Here is a 22,025-nt window from a genome sequence, read left to right as displayed (position 1 = left end):
TCGCATGGAACTGATGTGCCCATAATACAAAATCTTTTTTTTACAATTTGGAAAAGCCTCGGATACACATATTGATTTTGTTTCCACCAAATTAAAACATCTTCATTTCTTGGTAATAGTGGTTCTTGCAAATATTTATCCAGTTCCACAATGAATGCCGAAGTAGGATTTGAAGATTGGACCAATGTATTAACTTCTGAGTCAAAATCGTTCCATATTGAATCGGTACAATTCTCATTTGGCAATGTATTTATTTTATTTGTACTATTTGCAATTCTTATTGTTGTGGCTTTACTTATCAATGACTTTTTACCTTCATTGTAGGCATATTGATGTAAAAATCCATAACTTTTGAACCTTGGATCCAATATAGTGGCTTCTGCATACAGTGATATTAATTCAATGGATCCAAACCGTGTTTCTACTTCTTTTACCAAAACATTGACCATATTATAAATTTCAATAGATGAGTAATCTTCAAGTTTAATTTTATTGCAATATTTAATTAATGATTTACTTAGTACAACTATCTTTGAAATCGAAACAGATTTTTCAGCACTTATTTCAACTGTTATTTCTTTAAAAGGCTTTAAAATGTCACAAGTTTTATTTATAATATACCAATCATTATTAGTTAAGTATTCATTATAATTAGTTTCTGTTAGTGTTGTAGATAAAGGAATTTTCAAATCATGTACTCGTTTAAACATATCCAAAGTGGAATTCCACCTTGTCACTACATCCTGAATAAGAACAAGAGGCGGAGAATAGCCCAGTTGTTCTTGTATTGATTTTAACTTTCCTGGAGCCTGCGAACTCCTTTTAAAATGTCCTACAATACCTCCAACTTTTTCTTTTACATCCTGAATTTCCTTTATTGCATTTTGTACAACCAAATTAAGACTGTGGGCAAAACAACGTACATGCCTCCAATTGCATAACTCAACTGCTTTTGTTATATTTGGTGCATTATCCGTTGTGCAAGCTGCTACTCTATTTTCTAAACCCCATTCTCTTATTACTCTTAACAATTCTGTTTTTAAATGTTCACTGGTATGTGTATCAGAGTATTTAAAACAAGATAATAAATAAGACTTAAGTTGTGTACAGTCATTATCAATGAAATGAGTTGTAACGGCTATGTAACTATCATTTTGTACAGACGTCCAACCATCAGTCGTTATACTAACAAATTTGCCATTGGACAATATATCACATTTAACTTTATCGTATGTCTCATTATAAAGAATTGGAAGATAAGAAGTTGACAAAGTTTTTCTAGATGGTAAATCATATCCAGGGTTCAACATTTGGATAAATTTCCTAAACTCTTTATCCTCTACAATACTAAACGGGTAGTATTCCTTCACGATCATTCTTAAAACTTGCTGGTCAAGAATCTTACGCCGAGAAGTGCCTACGGGTCTTGGCAAGTACCTTGTAATACTGTTTTGAACTTTATTCTGTACATTACTGGAAAATGTTGATGATGCAATTATTGTTTCAGCTTGGTGCGGCTCAGAATTAGAAACAGACTAAAAACGACAACAATTTTATATTTGTATACAATATTAATTAAAAAATTTGATGATAATTTTAATTTAATAATTAAATTTAAATAATATTGTATTATAATTTAAATTTGTTTATTTTTATATTTTATTTTATACTTATTTATTCATTATTTTGTTATTTACTTGAAATGAAAAAGGGTAAGAAATTGCCAGGATTAGTTATACTATATAAAATTATAATACTCTAGGTAGTAAATATTCTTTAAATTAAAATTTACTTGTTATAGAATTTAGTTTTTATTACTTTAAATTTAAAATAATGAATATACTCACTGAATTAGAAACCGAAAGATTTTCAGTTACTACAGATCTTGGATCATCAATACCATCGTCATCTTCTTCTCTTACATTATGCCTTTGTCTATTCAAATCAATAGTTATGTGTTTTAACCGCATGTGTCTCATCATATTGGAAGTCGATAACTTATTATGTTTCATAACAACCCGACACAAACCACACTTTACATTTTTTTTCTCATTATCCAACTTAAAATAATTCCAAACCACACTCTTACTCATATTGGATTAGATGGCTTTGAAATATTATTTTAATATTGATCTTAACTTACTAAGTTTTATATTAATAACCCACACAGCAAAGTAATGTTATCGAAATATTTTCAAAACATCTTCAAATATATGTAAATATTTGACTACATATTCACAAAATATTATTATAATATATTCAAATATTTTCAAAATATTGTCACATCACTTTTTGGCAGAGAAGAAAATGTTTTCAATACGTTTGCTTTCAAATATTGTTAAAAGCTTTTCATGAAAATATTGTCAAAACGAAATACCAACAATATTATTAAAAGCTTTTCATGAAAATATTGTCAAAACAAAATACCAACAATATTGCTATAATAAATTAAACGATTATTTGTATTAGATTCTCGAGAAAATATTGTCAAAACCAAATACCAATAATATTTTCATTATATTTTTATAGAATATTACCAAAACTTAGTAGAAGTCATGTTGCTAAAAATGTATTCACATACAAATAAAATATCATACATAAGTATAGGGAATAATCAAACCTTATATCCAACAAAAACAAAAAGCTGTTTTTACACTGTTTTATTACAATATTGTACATAAACATATTATAAAAGAAAATTATGAATAAATATTGAATATAATATATAAATTTGTGAGAAAATACATAACACCACATAACAATTTTTGATGATAATTAAATGATATTATAAAACAATATAATACAAATGGCAAACATTTAGTAGATACACAATAAAAATACATAAAAAACCCTAATTTTTTAAAAAAGGCAATACTTAGAAAATTATTTATATTATTCTTGTAATTATATAATAAATAAAAGTATAGGTTAAACTGCATTAACACACAGTATATACATAGACGATATAATAAAATATTTTAAATCATATAGTATAAATAATAAACACATAAAAGAAAATTAATATTGAATATTATACTATAGTATGTGTATGGATACATAATCAATACAATAAAAATGGCCAACTTTTAGAATTTACAAAATATAAATACATATAACAATTAAATTAGGAAAAAAGAGTAGTTAGAAAATGTTTTATATTATTCAAGTAATAATATGGATAATAAAAATTAAATTATAATATTTTTAAATAGTTAATTATGTAAAACTGCATATAACACACATTAAAAGTATACAATATAATAATAATTAATAATATTTATAATATATATAAGTCCTATTATAATAATCACAATATTATATAAATTATACAAAATTAATTTTGTTATTTTCAAAAAAAAAAGAATAAAATATACTAAGTACACATGAAAAAACATTTTAAATAATTGAAATTTTACCCTCTTAATGATGATAAGACACATTTATTAAAAGAAAAAATTTTGATCATAAATAGTGATTTGATTTTAAGATTTATCACTAATAGAACTTTTCTCCATGGTCTTTTTTATGCGAGCTGATGATTGAGCCATCCAATTTTTCAACGGTTTTTCTATTTCAATATCACTAACATCTTTATATTGTCTCATTTTTCTTATGGATTCTAATACAATAAATGAGTTATAACACTTATTAGTACATGATAATATTATTATTGTATATGACATATTATGTTATAACTACATAATATAGTAAATATTTCAATGCATAAATAATTAATACTGAACAATAGAGCAATTAGAAATGTAATAATAATTCAATAAATTTTAATATTTTGAAATTTAAATTTGACATTTAAGTTACTAACAATACAATTATTAGAGTATATTTTATTTAATACTTAGTCATATGGATTTTAATTTTATAAATAACTAATGATAATATACCTAATTAAATTGGTATTATATATAATACATACATGTATTATACAATTATACTTAAAATAAAATATAATTCATTTTTGTTAATGTGAGCTATAAATATAATATTAAATGTTAATTAGAGTTAATTATTGACCTATTATCAAAGTTGAAGATAAGTTTTTCTGTTATATTGTACATTTTTTATTTTTAAATAAAATAATTTTTGTATGTATCATTACTATTATTTTTAATGCTATATAAATGCTGTACTATTATTTACCAAAAATAATTCTACATGTTTGAAGAGTTGAAAACTGCTTTTTTCCTTTGAACCCAATATAAGAATAATTTGCCAAGAAGTTGTCGGTAAATAGTTTTTGCATGATTTTCCGCACAGTTTCAGACATATTTGAACCAGTGAGACGAGACAATTCTAAAACCTGTTATACATATTTAATTTTTAATAAGTCGCTCATATATGATATTTAATTTTTTCTTTAATCACCACTTTGCTTCTGAATGTTTGTTCCTTGGTAAGTTTATCTTCCACAATATCTAAATCAGCGTCATTATTGATATGTAACATATCATCAGTATTATCAAAACTACCATCAAAATTTAATGCTTCAGATTGGATATTATTCAATTTGTCCAATATTTGTTGTTGTACTGCAAATAAATTATCAATACTTTCTTGAATGTTTTTCAAATCGTGTTTCATAACAATGATATTTCTGTTTATGGATTTTTGAAAAGCTATATTTCCTGTATAATACACAAAATATTACTTTATCATACAAAAAACATCATGGCACACAATTTGTATCTTACCATCATCTCTACGATCACCAGAATTATTTGGAGTAATTGTATTATGTGGAATCAATGTCGGAGTACGTAGCTGTGCATTATTTTCTGAATCAAATAAATTATCGTTTACAGATACTTCATAAGATTCGGAATCAATGGATATATCAAATAGATTGCTTTTTGATGAAGTATTTGTTTTTTTTGGAATATGTGATTCAGGCCTAACACTGTCCACTTTGTGTCCTTCAAATGACTTATTATTAGATATAAAATTATCTTCTGTTGTTCCTGAAACATCTTTTAGTAAAACTTTAAATTATAATAATAATATCACAAATAGTAATAAATAGGTAGGACTAGCTTGCGTATGATTATAATAATTTATAACTAACTAATCGACAACTAACACACCTACTAAAATTGTGTATAAAGAACTGAAATACCTATATGACTAACCCTATGGAGGTATAACATATAATTGTATACATTTTTATAGTAGTATACTTTCTCTTACCTTCAAAATTGTCTAATGTTGGAGGAGATATAACATCAAATGTATGATCATTACTAGATTCTAATATTGCGTCAGATGAATAGTACACTTTTTTTCTTTTTTTCCTGGTTTCTTTGTCGTCTTCATTCGAAGAAAGCTCAGATGTATCTTGCGCTTTCAGAGATTTTAAACGAGCTTGATGGAAACTCTCTAGTAATATAATTTTAAATATATAAGCACTGACATAAAAACTCTCTCTATTAGGTACCTATAGGTATATTAGCTAATAATTTAATAAACCTTGTCATGATATATTATTTATTATATTAGCTAGGTACCTATATTATATTTATTATTGTTGTACTTATTAAAAATCAAAACTTACGTATATTTTGTTGAAGAGGACGGGCATTATAATAATCAAAATCTTCTTTGTTTGGTTGAATACGTGTTTCTATAAACTTCTTTAGGTTACATTTTTTTTTGGGCCATGCACATGTACCTTTGTGATACCATGTATCAGGTACAACATCTACACTATTGTCCACAGTAAAACAGACAATAGTCCACATAATTCTAAAAAGATTAAATATTTTGTATTAAAATACTAAAATATAAACTTTAATTTATTGGTATTGGTATAAATGCTTGTTATATTTAAGCTACCTATTTTCGTTTTACTAATCATATGAATAGTAAAATAGAAATAATAATATGAATATTCATTATTGCATCTGTATATATTGAATATATAGCAGAGAGCTAAGTAATATAGATTTAAATTTTAGTTAAACTATCTATCTATTATTATTATTCATAATGCTAATAACAATAAAAGTTTAAAACATAAATTAACACTAAATACATAGAGGACAACTTTTTACTTCTTACTCACTATATTAATTAAGAATGAATAATTGGTATAGCCGTAACTAAACCCTCAAAATGAAAAATCATCATTTTCATTTTAATATTAGAAAAATCCCATTTATATAAATTTTGAGATAGATTATTTACGTTATAAATATTTAGCTTTGATGATTTTAAAGGGCTAACAAACATTTCTTCTTGGTTTAAAAATATTTTTCCAATAAAGATTTTATTATTGGATGTCGTTGGTGATACAATTTCAGTTATTTTTACTATTTCACCACTTTGAGTTGAAAAATAACAATTTGGCTCTTTGGTAGTAAATTTAACTTTTTCGATATCACTATTATGCTGTATGTTTCCACTTTTACATTTTTCCTCATAACGTCGAACAACTTGTTGTAAAGGTTTTTCATTTTTACGGAGCATATTTTTTAAATCCTTCATATAATTTTCGAAAGGGAACGCACTACAACAATCGAGTGGCCCAAATCTATTATAATCATCAGGTAAATGAATTAGACTATGAAAATTGTATGACATAAACTGACTTCCATAGATCTGTTCAAAAGATTTAACAAAATAAACAAGAAGTTTGCGAGCATACTCAACATATTGCTTATAGTTGGGGCTTAAAAGTATTCTCATTGAAATACTTAAGGCCATAAAATTTTCATAACAGTCACTAGATAAGATGTTTTTTAAAACTACTGGTCCTGTGTACAACAAAAACTGACGGAATTCAGTTGCCTTCCAACGAGCTACATCTTCTATAGCCCTTGGTTTTCGTGGAAAATCATTAGTTACAAAAGTTTTTAGTGTCAGAAGAGAATTTGTAATTTTTCTAATTTTCCAACTAGGCAACCGAACGGTCTTTGGTCCCTTATTTTGCCAAAGAATAATTAATTTTCGCACAACTCCCAAGCAAACTAAGTGCATATAATCTAAAGAGAATATATTTACTATATCAAGGTCAGGGAGTACAGCAAGGGATGAAATTATTGAAGATGTATGATGTTCTTCATCTTTCATAGTTATGTAATCATAATGAGTTCTTTTTCCACAGTTATCAATAAATGGAAAACAGACACGATTTTCTAAATAGTCTCCTTCAATAACACACCTTTGACATGAAAAATAACCGGAATGTCCCTTAATTCTCATCAAAAACGATCTGGCTGGCGCATCACAGCAAATTGCTTTTATAATTACTTTTTTAGTAATATTATCAATCACTATTCCGTGGGTAGATAGCTTAAGCATTTCTGCAACAAAATCTTTGATAAATATGTTACTATCTAGAGGTTTTTCGTGGCCATAGTATATTCCAATAGGAAAAACATTTTTATTATAAGGAAAAATATAGGCCAGAATTGGCCAAAATTGGCTTGAACTACTCTTGCTTAAAGGTAGACCATCAATTCCGATTACAATACTTATAATATTATCCAAAGAAAATATTCTAGAATACATATCAATACCAGTTTCTAACCCAAAATGATAATATATGCCATTCGGCTCTATTTCTCGAATATTAAAAACTTTGGTTGATCCGGATTGAAGTAATGTACGGCTATCGACAGGAAGAAAATTAAGATTGGCATCATTTTTCAAGATTTTTAATAATGCATTAGAGGCATTATGTGGAACATTGAAATTTACCATCCATGATCTTAATTTATTTTTAATATTTTCACTGTATACTGAACTTTGTGTAAGAGGAATTGATATTGAATTTGAATCTGCATCATCTTGAGTACAAATTACATTACTTAAAATATCTTGATTTAAATTATTATCACATGTTTTATAGAAATGTGTATTTTTAATATTATTATGTTCAGGTGCCCCACATATAGAAGTATAATTACATTTATTGATACAATCGTTATTAATATTTTGTGGAGATAATACAGTTTCTTAGACAAAACAACTATCTGGGATTTCACTTGTAGACGACCATTCTAGAATTTGCAATTCTTTTTGCAATCGTCTATGTTTTGTTCTATAACTAGTAGTTTTAATCATTTTTAAATTTATAACTGCGAACAATTTTAATTTTTTTATTATTTAGTTTGTTTGTAAATAATGGTATTTATTAAGTATATAATACTATTAGTTAGCAGTATGAATAATATCTGAAAAATAAAAATTGAAATAGTTGGTATAATAATTATTATTTGCATACAGAAAAGTGACAGTAGGCCGCACACAATAATATAAATGGCCAATTAATACTACCTACTTACAATAAGTTAAAGCTAGTTCAACCAAAATATTTAACTGTAATAATTTACAATTCCCGAATTTATCAAAAATTAGCACTTGACTTAATGCATTGTTAAATGGGTAAACAACATAATATATATTATATATATATATATATATATATTTATCCATAATTTTGTATATTTCAATAAAGCTACTTCTATATAAACTATCAACCAATATTTAAGAAATGAGTTTAATGTTTTTCAAGCATAAAGTTTTATTGTAGGGAATTGAAGATAAAAATAACAAAATCTGTTTTCCAGTTTTGGTAATCTACCTCACTAAATGAAAATCTAGCAAAAAATTACTATTTTTTTTTTAATTTTGAAAATTTAGTTCTGTAACCAGAAGTCTTGATCATTTTAAACTATGGAAGATAAAAAAATTACATATAACCGAAAATATTAAACACTATTAAGTACCTAGGTATATTATATGAATTAATATGTTGGTATTATGGATTTGCTTTTACACAATACAATTGTGGAATATAATATAATTTAGCTTAACAATTTACAAATTATATGAAGTTATTATAAACTGATGTAGGTATACCTATAATAAAGTAATGCAATGCTTATTATATATTGTATAATAAGTTCTACCTCATTTAAACAACAATTTTAGCTTAATTTACAACTGCTATGATATCTAAATATATATTTTCCTTGAATTTTCCAGGATATATTATTTAGCTTATGAAGTATTTAGGGTGACACTAATTTTAAAATAAAATATCTTATTAAACGGTATTTAACATGCTTTAAAAATTATGTTTGGTATTAGGTATTTAAATAACTTAAATTACACAACAATATACCTAGTATATTTTAATATAAACTGTTATTAATATGTCATAGAAATAACTTTTTGATATAGGTAGTTAATTATTAAACTTATAATTTAAAAATATAATAATCATATGAACATATTACTGATAGTATGAAGTTCTCAGTCTTTAGTAATTTAATTAAAACACTAAAACGTGAACATTATAAGTATTTCAAATAATAATTTAACTTTTAAGACTAGGTAGATACCTACCCACATATTTTAAATGCTCAACTTTTCAAAAATAATTGTTAAACAATAGTACAAATAGTAAATCTATAGTCTGTAACAGACAATCTACCTACTGGCCTTTAATATAATATTATATGTAGGTAAAATGTTATTTTCACACTACAGCTAATACATAGAAAATTAAAATTGTAGGTACCTACCTATATAAGTATTAAGTATTTTGTTTTCATTTAGTAATATATACAATATACATAGTATTAAATGTGAATTATCTAATATATATGTAAAACTTTTTGGTTATTCACATTTGTTTGTGAGTTGTGAATCATCACAACTTAGGAGAACCATTCAACTATTGAGCTATGTATGTATTAAGAATTGTTAAAAGAGATGCGAGTTGATTTTATGATTCAACTCTTTTAGGTGAATTGAGTTGTGGGAGTTGAATCTCCTAAAAGAGTTGAAATTCCCACCTCTAGATAATAATATAACCGACAGCGACGACCGTGTTTAATGGAAGATAAAAATTGGAAAATAATAAATAATGATCTATAAATAGATTAGACTTCGAAAAAATGTCAATTGTTGAGTAACACATGTTTCATTCAATATACTCTGATAACTGATAAGTGATAACCTGGTGTCTGACGAATGATAATATTATGATAAACTGTTTTTGGTTTATTTTTTTTTTTTGTAACTAGACGTTTTGATACATAAACACGACAATTATTTGAGGGTGCTAATTTTAAAATTGGGGGTGCTAATACCCCCTAAGCCCCCCCCTATTTGCGCCTATGACCATCAAAAAGATGAATCGATATGCACCGTTCAAGGGTGTCGTAAACCACTCATGAAAGGACGTCATAGTCATAATTTGGAAACCCACATTCGGAGTTTCCATTCCCATGAATCAAAAATATTGGACCAAGCTAAGGAAGATATCAAAAATAATAAAGTACAAAGTATAAAGTGTCCATCAGATGATTCAACTGTTCAACTTTCATCGAAGGTAATAAATATTAAACATAACTTATATTAAATCTAAATCTAAGATAATAAATAATAATAACAAAATATTTTACATAAGTACCTATCTACAAAACATTTTTACAATTGTATGCATATTGCATAGTAGGTACAATCTTGTAAAAATACTTTAAAATACTATTATAAAAAGGTATTTTACGAATAGTCGCATTGTATTTGAATATAAATATAAGTATTTTTTTTTAAATCTTGTACTAGGTATATAATATACATTTTGTATGTATATATTGTACATTTGTAAATCAGTATACTGTATAAGTATTAGGTAAGTCCGGTATTAAGTAACTACAGTACTATATTATGTTACTACTTAGCATAGATTTTAACAATTTAAAAATAATAATAACATGTCAGACTATTTAGAGGTAAATAACTAGGTACATATTTAATTTATATTGATATAATTAAATTACAAAAAAAAGTAATAAATAAAAAGTGGTACTATCAATATATAACTATTTAAAAAAAATTCCAATACAAAACCCATATATAATTGGATTTAGCATTTTATAATTTTTTTAAATTTTAAACATTTTTATTAGTTTATCACCCACTTTTTCTATACAACATTTTTCCATTTATATAAATTCAATCTCCTTATTATGTTTTTTTTAAATTTAATTTTATAGCCTTGACAATAAAATAAAAATGTATCTTTGATACTCCTTACTCATGAGTTAATATGATTATAATATTATTTCAGCGAAAACAATATATAAAAATAATTAATAAAATGAACTTTGTGGTATTTAAATAGGTACAAGTATTGACATTTTGTTAAAAGTACTTTTAAAAAGTATTCTGAATACTTACATTTGAATACTTAACAAGACTGAGTAGGTATACCTGATTGTGTTGATTTGGTTGAACAAAGTCTTGTTAATCATCTTTAACTAGCTCCAATTTTTAAAATACATTCCATTTTATAGAAACGAGGTCCCTTAGATGGCATGATTACAGTCCTTAAAAAAAGTCATTATGTACAATTGGATAAAGTTACATTGCTGCAAGCATGTACAGAAATGGTAACCGTGAATGGCCGTCCTTTAACCATATTCAATGATTCAGGTTTTAAAAAAATATTGAATCCTCTGACACAAGCTATTGGTGAAGGTATACCACTAAATGATTTATTAAAATATGTACCTAAATTAATTATTTTATATATTTTGATTGAAATCTTAGGTTTTACTATTAACTCCCAGAATATAAAAAAACATTTTTTTTGTGCTTCAAAAACTATTATTAATGAAATAACAGAAAATATCAAAAATTGTTTAGTGAGTTTGAAAATTGACTGTGTAAAACGTCATAACCGGTCCATAATGGGAGTTAATATTCAGTTCATAAAAAACATGAATGTTTGTTTGGCTACCCTAGCAATGAGGGAAATTAATGAACAGCACACTGCTCAAAACTTAAAAAATTTGGTATACTTAATTTATATTAACATAGCATTTTATCATATTTTGTACTAATTAAATTGTATTTCCTATATTAGCTTTTTGATGTATTGGCTATTTACAACATAAGAAAAGAACAAATTTTTACAATTACATGTGATAATGCATCAAACATGGTTAAGTTAAGTAAAATTGTAAATATGAATGATGAATGTGAAGCTGAAGCACCACATATTGAAGAGGATTTGATTAATTTTGTGGATTCAGAAGACAATGCGAGTTATGATGAATATGCCATTGAAGACGGAACATAACTATCAACAAATGATATAGTAAATCAACTTTTCAATGATGAAGAAGTTGATGATCATGGTTGGTTTTTAAAACATAATAGTATTTTTTATTTGTTTTTTTTCTCTTCGTAATTCTAATAATAATATATTGTAATTTGATTTATACCTAGATAACTTACAAGAAATTATTGTTGCTGCTATGGAACCTAAATCTATAACATCCTGTATTAGGTGCTCTGTACACTCATTACAATTGTGTGTACTTGGTGGTATAAAATCAGCAGCCATATCTAATTGCATTCCCAAAGCTAGAGAGGTAGTTTTAAAATATCTATTTCTTATCCACCATTTTCATAGTTATTTAATACATAAACATTTTATTTTATAGATTGTAAAGAAACTAAGAACTCCCAAGTATGCATGTTGGCTAAAAAGGAAAAATTTAAAATATGCAATTATCAATATTGAGACCAGATGGAACTCAATGTATAACATGCTCTATAGGTTATTGGAGCTCAAAGAATTCTGTTTGTCACACGAGAAGACTAACCCAGACCTACGTCTAAAAAACTGTGAATGGGAGTCTATACAAAGTGTTGTAAGTTAATTATTTAATTATATTAATTTCTAAAATATTAATTATCTTCTTTTGATCATAAATATACTTATTTTGGGTGCCAAATTAATCTGTTTATAATGTATACATATATATATATATATTTGGTTTATATATGTATTCTGTAATTACTTGCACTTGTTAATTTTTAAAAATGTTATTCAGGTAAATGCTTTACATCCAGTGAAAACTGCAACACTTGCATTGCAAAAACAAAACTTAACAATTGGTGATTTTTATGGCATCTGGTTAAAATCCACTCATGGGTTGAACGCAAATGGATCCATATTAGCCAAAAAAATTAAATCTTTGATGGATAAAAGAATTCAGGAAAATGATTTAACAAACAGCACATTTTTAGCAGGTACCTAATACATCAAATTAATATTTAATTAAACATACATAATAACAATAGATTCACATATTATTTTAGCGATTTTTGTTGATCCTCGATACCAGTGTTTATTAACTCCTGAACAACAACAAATAGCTATAATTCATCTTGTTGAAACATGGGACATTACTTCTCTTAAAGAATAGAGACTCTCCTATTGACAAATTTCCAGAAGCTACCGGTAAAAAATGAATGCATATTAATTATTTACTCAATAAAAATGTTTAGTTGTTAAATGTTTTAAATATTTAAGAATTCTAACGGACTAATACATTAAATTATATCCTGGATAAATTATTAACAATTTTGTTTTAAACATATCACTGCAGGTGATATGAATATTATTTTCATATAAACTAAATATAAAATAATGGAAATTCTGAATAAATCATGTTGATATTTTACTTTATTGGAAATTAAAATAGGAATAAATAAATTTTTACTTAAAAAAAAATATGCTGATTTCTAGAATAATCTGTAAAATTTTATATAATACAGTTATTTGTCAAATAAAGTAGTTGAGTTAATCCTGTATTGAACTTTAATTTCAGCTAATGATGAATCAACCATTGAGAGTACTATTGAAAGTAGCCAAGACTCTACAGATCCATTTGAAGATTTTTTATCATCGCAATCTTCTCTTAAATCAAATTCATCTACCTCATCCTTAACAGTAGCTTCCCTAAGTATATTAAATATATTGAATGGTTTTAAAAATGTTGAGCGCATTTCATATACTGCCGATATTTTGCAATATTGGAAAACACGACAATTAACAGATCCACAACTTTATCAATTGGCAAGTGTAGTCTTAGCAGTTCCAGCGACTCAGGTTTACATGATTATTTATGTTTTACCTTATGATAATATTTATTTTATATTCTTGTGATTATATTTGAACTTCTACAAGTTGTACTATTACATTTTCAGGTCAGTGTAGAAAGGAGCTTTTCTGGATTAAAATTTGTTGTTTCTGATTTGAGAACATCTTTAGATCCATAACTTTTAGAAGCAATCATGCTGGTTAGAAGCAATGAAAAATTTAAATTATGTAAATAAATGATCAAATTGAATTGTTATTTATGTTTAAGTGTTTTATTTTAATAAACTTATAAAGAAAACAATTATTTTATGTGGCCCTATACAATTTTATCCAATAGTAACTAATATAAAATTTTGTACAAGTTGCCAAAATTACTCTGATATTGTGATTGCTAGGAATTGAATATAAACGATCGCTAACTTCTAGATGGTAAAACATATTTGTCAAAGGCTAATTTAGACTATTTAGTAAAACCACAGAACATGTTATTATTTATTATTATTTATACATGCTATTATTTACATTAACATGAATTATTATTATAATTTAATTACTAAGCGTTGTGTTGTCTTATCTTTTGTTTATTTTTTTTTCTGTTTTTATGAAGTAACTTGTATTTATTGTTTAAGGATATTTTATGTGTTATTATAGAATTGTAATGTTATTTACTTACCATCGAGAAGAAAATCATGAGGTCCTAACAAGACTATTTCAACATCGCTCGATTGATCAACTTAAATACAAACAATAACATAATATTAATTTTAATTTTTCATAAGTTGTTAAGTATTAATTTGTAAAAGTTATTTGTACCTTCAATTCCTGGTACTACAGCTTCTTCAACCACGTCTTCAAAAATTTCTTGAACAAAATAGTAAATACAAAACATTATTTCTTATAATACTATATTTTTAGAAAATATAATTTCATCTAGTGCTAAACAACCCAATGTCTTTTCTAAACAGAATACATCCCCCAAGGACAAACTTAACTTTTATACTTTAAATTATGATTATTAAAACATATGTATCTGCTATTTATTAATAAGAATTCAATTTTAAAAAATTAACTGTTTAAATTATAAATTTAAAATCTAATATGAATACATTCATATCTTTTTGAATAGTTTTAAACTTTTAAGTAATATTTTAATTAATTATTATTATTTAAATTTTCACTAAAAACTCATAAAATAATCTTAATAGGTAGATAGTAGATACTGATATAATTATATGATAATAGACAACAGTGTCTAATAATTTGTTAAAACTTACATATTTCCTAAAAATGTTTAATACTGAATTTAATAATAAACTATTATTTGGCTGCATAGATGCAACCATTAATAATTAAATATTAAGAATTAAGATAATATTCTGTACTAATATTTAGATCTAATACCCTAGTCTATAGACTAAAGGTTGTATTTACAGAACTATAATTTATAAAATCATTATAAGGTACATACTTAATATTATTATTAGTAATGACTATAGTATTTAGTCAAGGGACGAAACTTTTATTGTTTAACAAATTTTAGTCGAAAAGTATGGTGTGAAATTAATTTCAATACCGAAATCAATATCAAAATTTTAATAAATTAAAACTGATTGAAAATTAACTAAAAATTTAAATCAAAAAAAAAAAAAAAAAATTAAAACCGATATACAAAATCGAAACCGAAATTTCTTAATACCGGTTTTGAAAATTGAAACCGAAATCGAAAAGTTTCAAAACCGATATACAAAATCGAAATTTCTCAATAACGGTATTAAAAATCGAAAACGAAATCGGAATTTCTTAATACCGATATTGAAAATTGAAACCGAAATTGAAAATTTTCAAAACCGGTATACAAAATCGAAACCGAAACCGAAATTATTTCAATCGGTTTCAAGCCCTGTTTTAAATACTCGCCACTTAATATGACAAAATACGCTGCTGCGCAAGCAGCAACTTGCGTCTCATCTATAGCACTAGTCATTTTGAACCGAGAAATTTGGCGGCTTAATTTTGGGCCTGAAAAAAAGGAGGGAGCTCTGATCGGCTCGGATAAGCTCGAGGCTCTCCAAGTCACGCGCCGTGAGAATGCTGTATGAATATTGTAGGCTCGTGATATGCCGAGCACATAATGTAGGCACGGTACAAAAACCAGGCTGCGCGAAGTTCACCGAGCGCCGTGGGAACCCGCCTTAATATTTCAGTAAATACTGAATATTTAATTATATAAATAATATAAATAGTAAAAAATAAGCGTCGTTTATGAATTTAGCCAAAAATATCCACTTTCAGATATATTCTTATACTCAGATAGTAAAATAATAAAACTTGTTTATTATTAACTAACGTATAACTAAATATAATAATAATAATTTTATAATGTTATAATGTTATACAAATGCACAATGTTTATTTAATTTATATATGTTGAACATAATGTCTTGAGGAATAAGAAGACATCCATAAGTTATATAAATATGTATTTCATTATGTTTAACTTAATTTCTAAGAAAATTATACAATTCAATTTTAAAATTAATTATTTATCAGACTTCGTATATATATGTATATATATTTTTTTTTTTTTATTGACTATATTGTACTTTTAATAATATGCATAATAACATTCGCACAAACAATTATAAGAGTAGTTTGGTATTAAATCTATGGACAGTAAATAATTAAGTTCAGAAAATAATATTTTTTGTTTTTATAAGATATAGGTAAAAACAATATTTATTTTAAAGTATGTATAATGTATCTACTTATATACTTGATGGATTGACAATAATTTAAACTGATGAAGAATAAATCAATAATATTTAATAAGTAAAAATATTATGCATGAGTAAGAATACATAAAATTGTAACATAAATGTGAATTAATAATTAGCAAAGAATACTTAACATGTTACAATTAAATAAGATTTTTATAATTTCATAAAATTTTCAATCAAGATATTAAACTCAATAAAAACCAATGTTTATAATTTACAATTTAAGCATAAAAAATTATAAGATTATATATTTTTATAAATTCTTTTCTTACATGATAAGAACAGTTAAAGTTGGATTTCAAATTTCAATGATAATATGTTTTATGTTATTTTGTAATACAGAGTATTTAAGTATTTTTAAATAGGTACTTAAATATGAAAATTCAATAAAACAATATTAATAATTAATAATAATAATATTTATTATTATTATTCCAACATTTTTAAGTCTTATGGGATACAAATAAAAATGAATACATAAGTGTAATAATATATACATAAATAATAAATGATATTAAATATTTCATAAATATCAGTTATAGTTATAAATCTAGTATGATGAATACCTTTTAGGTGGAAATCAAAATGTAATTAAATAATGGTTTAATAAAATAACAATTTCATATTTGTAAAAAGAATAAAAATAAAAATATAAATATAAATATAAAATTATGACTTAAATATTAATATACATAAGTAATCATTTAATATTAAGAATTTGGCAATAGTTTAAAATACCAACTATATAACCTTGAATGTATCAAATTAAAATTTTCAATAATATAATAACTATTAAGTCGTTTTTAACATATTAAACATAAAATTTCAAGTGTATATTCACTATAGTCTTTTAAAATAATTAGGATCAAGATAAAAATTACTTTGGGAATGATACATTTTGAGATCAACTCATAAATCACTGTACTTAAAAAAATTATATATCAGACTTATGTATTGTGTATCTTAAATATAATTAATCTAACTGTAAAAACATTTTTTTAATTATTTGGCTATACTTAGTGCAACTAAACAACATTAATAATTAAGATATGCATAATTTAAATAACACAATTATAATAAGTGATAAAATGTCAAAAGTATCTGATTTCACTAACAAATAGAGTAAACTTCTAAATCGCAGAACTTTAGGTCACTAAAATGTTGTTCAAAGGGTTCAGTTTGTAACCAAAAAAACATCTGTTTGGAGGTGTCGGTTATGGGAATTTTTGCTGTAATACAATTTTTAGAATTTCACAGTTCTAATTTATTTTTGAAATTTTATTTTTAAGTTAGAGTAGCACTTATCTTTGCACATGTAAACAAAATTATTAATACATAAAAAAAATTAAAACAACCAAATACATATGTATAAAATAAAAACAAATAGAAATTTAATATGGTTTTTACAGTTTTACCTAAGTAAACATATATAACTATACAAGATCTGCTTAACTATGTATAAAAATAATACAGAATTGTTATGGAAATTATATCAAAAAAACTAAAATTGTACAGATAAAATGTTCAAAGTAAATATTACCTACCTAAGTAGGTTAATAAATATGAACCATGCACATCCATAATGCTCTTCATTATTATAAATGGTTGTCTAAAATCAAAATCAAAAAATAATAACAATTTATACTTAAAAAGGTATTATTTTTTTCAGTTTCTAAACTACAGAATACTAACGATAGATACTTCACCTTCTGCACAGTCATATCATTAAAGATAAAAATAATTGTCAATTTAATGTAAATCATAAATAAAATAAAATGTTAACAAAGAAAACAATAGATGTTACTCAAACTCAAGACAAAAAAACAAAGTAATATATATATTTTTTTTTTTTTTGTAAGGAGAACCCGCGGCAACATAGGCCATTGGGTGTGGGGTGGTACGGTAGGGATTATTTTTGTATGTTTGTTTGTAGGTTTTTAATTGGGTAGGGTTGTAACACGTGTTTGTGTAAGTGTGGCAAGGATATGTTGCTAAAAATCCCGGGTGGTCTCCCATCCGGGAGCTAGCAACTGCGGCCGGTACGTACGCTCAGTGCGTTTCCGCAGATTGAGCGTACGACCGCGCCTCACCAAGCCACAAAGTAATATATTAATATTAGGTATTATTTTTATATTAATATTAATCAATAGAAACTATCATGTATGTGGTTTTAACTGAATGCATTATGGATAACTTTCTCTTTTTAGGAGCAAATTTCAATTCATGTGTTTTAAAAGATCTAAACCCAATTTCTCCCCAAGTCTGCATACCAAAAATTGGGATATTTGGAAATGTTTTTGCAAGATGCATATTATCTTCAATAGGTAATGAATGTCTATCTACGCACTGGAACATCATTATGAATGTTTTATGAATGTTCAGTTTTCCAAAAGTCTTGTTTACATACAGTGCAGTATGTTTTAATCCCTCAAGCACTCCGTCATCTGTCGTAGAACCAATAAAATCTGATACACAACGTATACCATCTCCACGAAATATAATTGCCTTCAAAACACCAGGAATATTTTTTTTTGGTGGATTATCATAATCTAAGCTTGATACATGTCCTCCAGATAATGCAAAAGGTTCGGATTGATTATTAGATACCATTTTCACAATAAACCTTATCATTCCATCAATATGTGGTGCACCGACTTTCAAAAATATTATTCCTCTTATAGGACGTGGATCACTATGAAAAAATTCTCGTATTGGTTCCTGTATAAATGAGTCAGATGTAACTACACGAGTAAATACACTTACATCATAACTGTCAGTTGTAGGTAAATAGAGAAGTGCAAGTTTTTTATGCATCATGGTCTGAACAGTGATCAGTTCATTTTTTTCATTCTTGTCTGGATAAATAATACCTTTAGCACCAATTGGTACAAATGTCTTAACTGATTTTGGCACTATATCACTCCTAGGAAAGAAACGGTTATCATTTCTATCTCGTAAACGCATACAAATTTTTGGCCTGGATCTAGAGGAAGGTCCACCAGCCATACCTTCAAAAGTAAACAACACTTTTGGTTCAATTCTTAAATCAATAAAATGTCCACTGTGTATTGGTTCTGGTCGATGATCAGTTCCGTGCATATAATTTAGAGAAGCAGCTTGAATCCATGTACGTTTCTTTAAGAGTATATCAGTAGCCATTTTTAAAGAACTATTGACTTCACGAAGTGTATTAAGATCATAATAGTTCAGATAAGACAAGACCAATTTGAGAACAGAGTACTGTTCAGAGAAGTATTCACCAAAATCACCAGAATAAGGTGATAGTGGACCAATCGGAATAACTATGGACTTGGTTGTACTACTTGAATCCAAAGAATAACTGCTTGAGCTTGGCGGATCTTCCATTTCGTACAAATAAATGCCACCTAAAATCGAACAAAACAATTTCGACATGAGTTTTAAACTTTGATTTTCAAAAATATTCAGTAATATTTAAATCATAGAATATTAATTAAGTTATTTAGTGTATTTATGATGGTATTTCGTTCTCACCCACTATAAGCAGTTAGAGATGGATAATTACGTTTTAGCCAAGCTCACTCAAATATTGAACTTAATGCAAAATAAAATAGTTAGATTTCAAATAAAATACGGTTGACAAAACTCTCAATAATGAAAATATTCAACATCGGATAATTTGCATTGTGTCAAAATTATAATTAAACAATAATGCAAACAGTAATAAAAATCACAAAATGTAAAAATCATACTATAATGTGTTAATGTGTTATCACTTATTATCTATTACCTACTCACTAAAATATTATTTAGCGTTGTTTACCTCACAGCCATGGAGGAAGATTACGTACGGATTTATTTCTCCATACACGGAGGTAAAATAATAATTCGATAACATGTTTTCACGATCCTAATGATTTACCAACACAGTAACACATAATCATCCGGATTTATATTCATAGATGGTAGGTACTTAGAATATACTTAGATAAATCTAAGATTTATAGGGCCGTATGCATAGATGTTTAAGTGGCACTTAAGTTAATTTAAGTGCCACCTAAGAAGAACACCGTAAAGTTACGTTGTATAGTCATTTTTACGGTGCACCTGGCACCTTTTATATACTTGTCTATGCCTGGCACCTTAGTTGTCCCTTAAAGTTAGGTGGTAGATTGACCACCCTTAGCGAATCCGTAACTACTCGTATTATAGCTGTGATAATTGTGATGATAAGATTTACATCGGTTCAGTTTTTTTCTCTAAAATCATTTGTGTACGAAACCTTAACCACTTTTTTTTGTCGAAAATTTCATTTTAACTTAAACCTACACGTAATTAGTAAAATGGACGACATTTTTGAAATAATTGGTTTTGTGCAATTTATAAATTAAGATGAAGATTGTTTACTTTGAAGGTACATTAGAGACCATGAAAATCCTATGGAATTTTACAAAAGATATAGGTACGTACTTACTTTGATAAATAACTTACATTACAACTACCAATCTATATTATACATTTTTCCAAAAAACGTATCAAGTTTAAACGTAAATCATTAATGATTTTTTTTTAATTTAGATTTTCTAAAGAAATTGTAAGGGATGTAATAATGCAGTTTATTACAATAAATCATGAAAATAACCGCGGTTTACCCATACCTCCAATCATTCAGCTCCTAACAACATTGCGATTTTACGCAAATTCGAATTTTCAAGTAATATTCTCTTATTAATTTTTATCATAATAATTTATTCTAATTTAATATATACTTCAGATGGTAAATGGTGAGTTAGTTAGAGGTTAGATTAGAGGAGTTAATCAAGGAACAGTATCTAGAATAATTAAAAGAGTATCTACAATGATAGCAAGCAATTTGAAACACCATGTACATTTTCCCAGGAATTCAGATGATTAGAAGGTTATACAAGAAAATTTTACAAAATGTATACTTAACATGCCTGGGATAGGTGGATGTATCAATTGTACACACATTAAAATCCAAAATCCTGGAGATCCGGATTCAGAAGCTTTTAGAAACAGAAAAGGTTACTTTTATTTAAATGTTCAGGTATGCAGCAAATAATGATATTAAAATCATAAATACAGAAAAAGTTGACAATTATTGTTATTTAAAATTTATAATGTTTTGGTGGTTTGTGGGCCATCAATGGAATTTTTTGATATAGTTGTTAGATGGCCTGGTAGTTACCATGACAGCTTCATATTTAGCGGTAGTTATGCGAATCAATATTTTTCTGACTCTACACATAACGTGATATTTAGGGCTCGGAAGTTGATGCATTTTGCATTTTTTTTTGGAACTTTTTAGACGATACTCTCCTGGC

The 22,025-nt window shown here is 26.0% G+C and overlaps 3 protein-coding genes across 5 annotated transcripts; 1 reads left to right on the top strand and 2 right to left on the bottom strand.

Annotated features, from left to right (window-relative positions):
- Positions 1-2,958: 2,958 nt before the first annotated feature.
- On the bottom strand, positions 2,959-8,348 carry LOC149061952 (uncharacterized). Of its 3 annotated transcripts, XM_089216689.1 has the most exons (7): positions 7,175-7,855; positions 5,567-5,757; positions 5,203-5,391; positions 4,710-4,976; positions 4,384-4,643; positions 4,159-4,318; positions 2,974-3,619 (listed from the first exon to the last, which is right to left on the bottom strand). In XM_089216689.1, the coding sequence occupies exons 1-7, from the start codon at positions 7,714-7,716 to the stop codon at positions 3,483-3,485; spliced, it is 1,746 nt and encodes a 581-aa protein (XP_089072815.1). In that variant the 5' UTR covers positions 7,717-7,855; the 3' UTR covers positions 2,974-3,482. The 3 variants fall into 3 exon arrangements, with proteins under 3 accessions (XP_089072816.1, XP_089072815.1, XP_089072817.1); XM_089216690.1 differs by lacking the exon at positions 5,203-5,391 and having other exon boundaries at positions 2,959-3,619; positions 4,710-4,985; positions 7,175-8,286; XM_089216691.1 differs by lacking the exons at positions 2,974-3,619; positions 4,159-4,318; positions 4,384-4,643; positions 4,710-4,976; positions 5,203-5,391 and having other exon boundaries at positions 5,577-5,757; positions 6,199-8,348.
- A 1,649-nt stretch (positions 8,349-9,997) lies between these two features.
- Positions 9,998-12,401, top strand: LOC149061951 (uncharacterized). Its single transcript, XM_089216692.1, has 5 exons — positions 9,998-10,357; positions 11,325-11,508; positions 11,581-11,825; positions 11,897-12,170; positions 12,262-12,401. Exons 1-4 carry the CDS (start codon positions 10,199-10,201, stop codon positions 12,110-12,112), a joined length of 804 nt encoding a protein of 267 aa, XP_089072818.1. The 5' UTR covers positions 9,998-10,198; the 3' UTR covers positions 12,113-12,170; positions 12,262-12,401.
- A 4,737-nt stretch (positions 12,402-17,138) lies between these two features.
- Positions 17,139-20,441, bottom strand: LOC107165086 (uncharacterized). Its single transcript, XM_089217221.1, has 2 exons — positions 20,215-20,441; positions 17,139-20,087 (listed from the first exon to the last, which is right to left on the bottom strand). The coding sequence occupies exon 2, from the start codon at positions 20,065-20,067 to the stop codon at positions 18,841-18,843; it is 1,227 nt and encodes a 408-aa protein (XP_089073347.1). The 5' UTR covers positions 20,068-20,087; positions 20,215-20,441; the 3' UTR covers positions 17,139-18,840.
- Between the last annotated feature and the right edge of the window lie 1,584 nt (positions 20,442-22,025).

The sequence above is a fragment of the Diuraphis noxia genome, unplaced genomic scaffold, assembly GCF_037042655.1.
Source record: "Diuraphis noxia isolate RWA-SAM2 unplaced genomic scaffold, SU_Dnox_SAM2 contig0001, whole genome shotgun sequence".
Classification (NCBI taxonomy): domain Eukaryota; kingdom Metazoa; phylum Arthropoda; class Insecta; order Hemiptera; family Aphididae; genus Diuraphis; species Diuraphis noxia.
Note: the sequence above shows the minus strand (reverse complement) of the source record. Positions and strands in the feature narration are given on the sequence as shown.

Excerpts from the sequence above, each read along its gene's own strand:
- LOC149061951 (XM_089216692.1), top strand. The coding sequence starts at position 10,199 with ATGAAAGGACGTCATAGTCATAATTTGGAAACCCACATTCGGAGTTTC. Across the intron at positions 10,358-11,324 it reads CTGTTCAACTTTCATCGAAG|AAACGAGGTCCCTTAGATGG; the intron begins GTAATAAATATT and ends TCCATTTTATAG. Across the intron at positions 11,509-11,580 it reads GACACAAGCTATTGGTGAAG|GTTTTACTATTAACTCCCAG; the intron begins GTATACCACTAA and ends TTGAAATCTTAG.
- LOC107165086 (XM_089217221.1), bottom strand. The coding sequence starts at position 20,067 with ATGGAAGATCCGCCAAGCTCAAGCAGTTATTCTTTGGATTCAAGTAGT.
- LOC149061952 (XM_089216689.1), bottom strand. The coding sequence starts at position 7,716 with ATGGTAAATTTCAATGTTCCACATAATGCCTCTAATGCATTATTAAAA. Across the intron at positions 4,977-5,202 it reads AACATTAGACAATTTTGAAG|GAACAACAGAAGATAATTTT; the intron begins GTAAGAGAAAGT and ends AAGATGTTTCAG. Across the intron at positions 3,620-4,158 it reads AACATGTAGAATTATTTTTG|AATCCATAAGAAAAATGAGA; the intron begins GTAAATAATAGT and ends TTATTGTATTAG.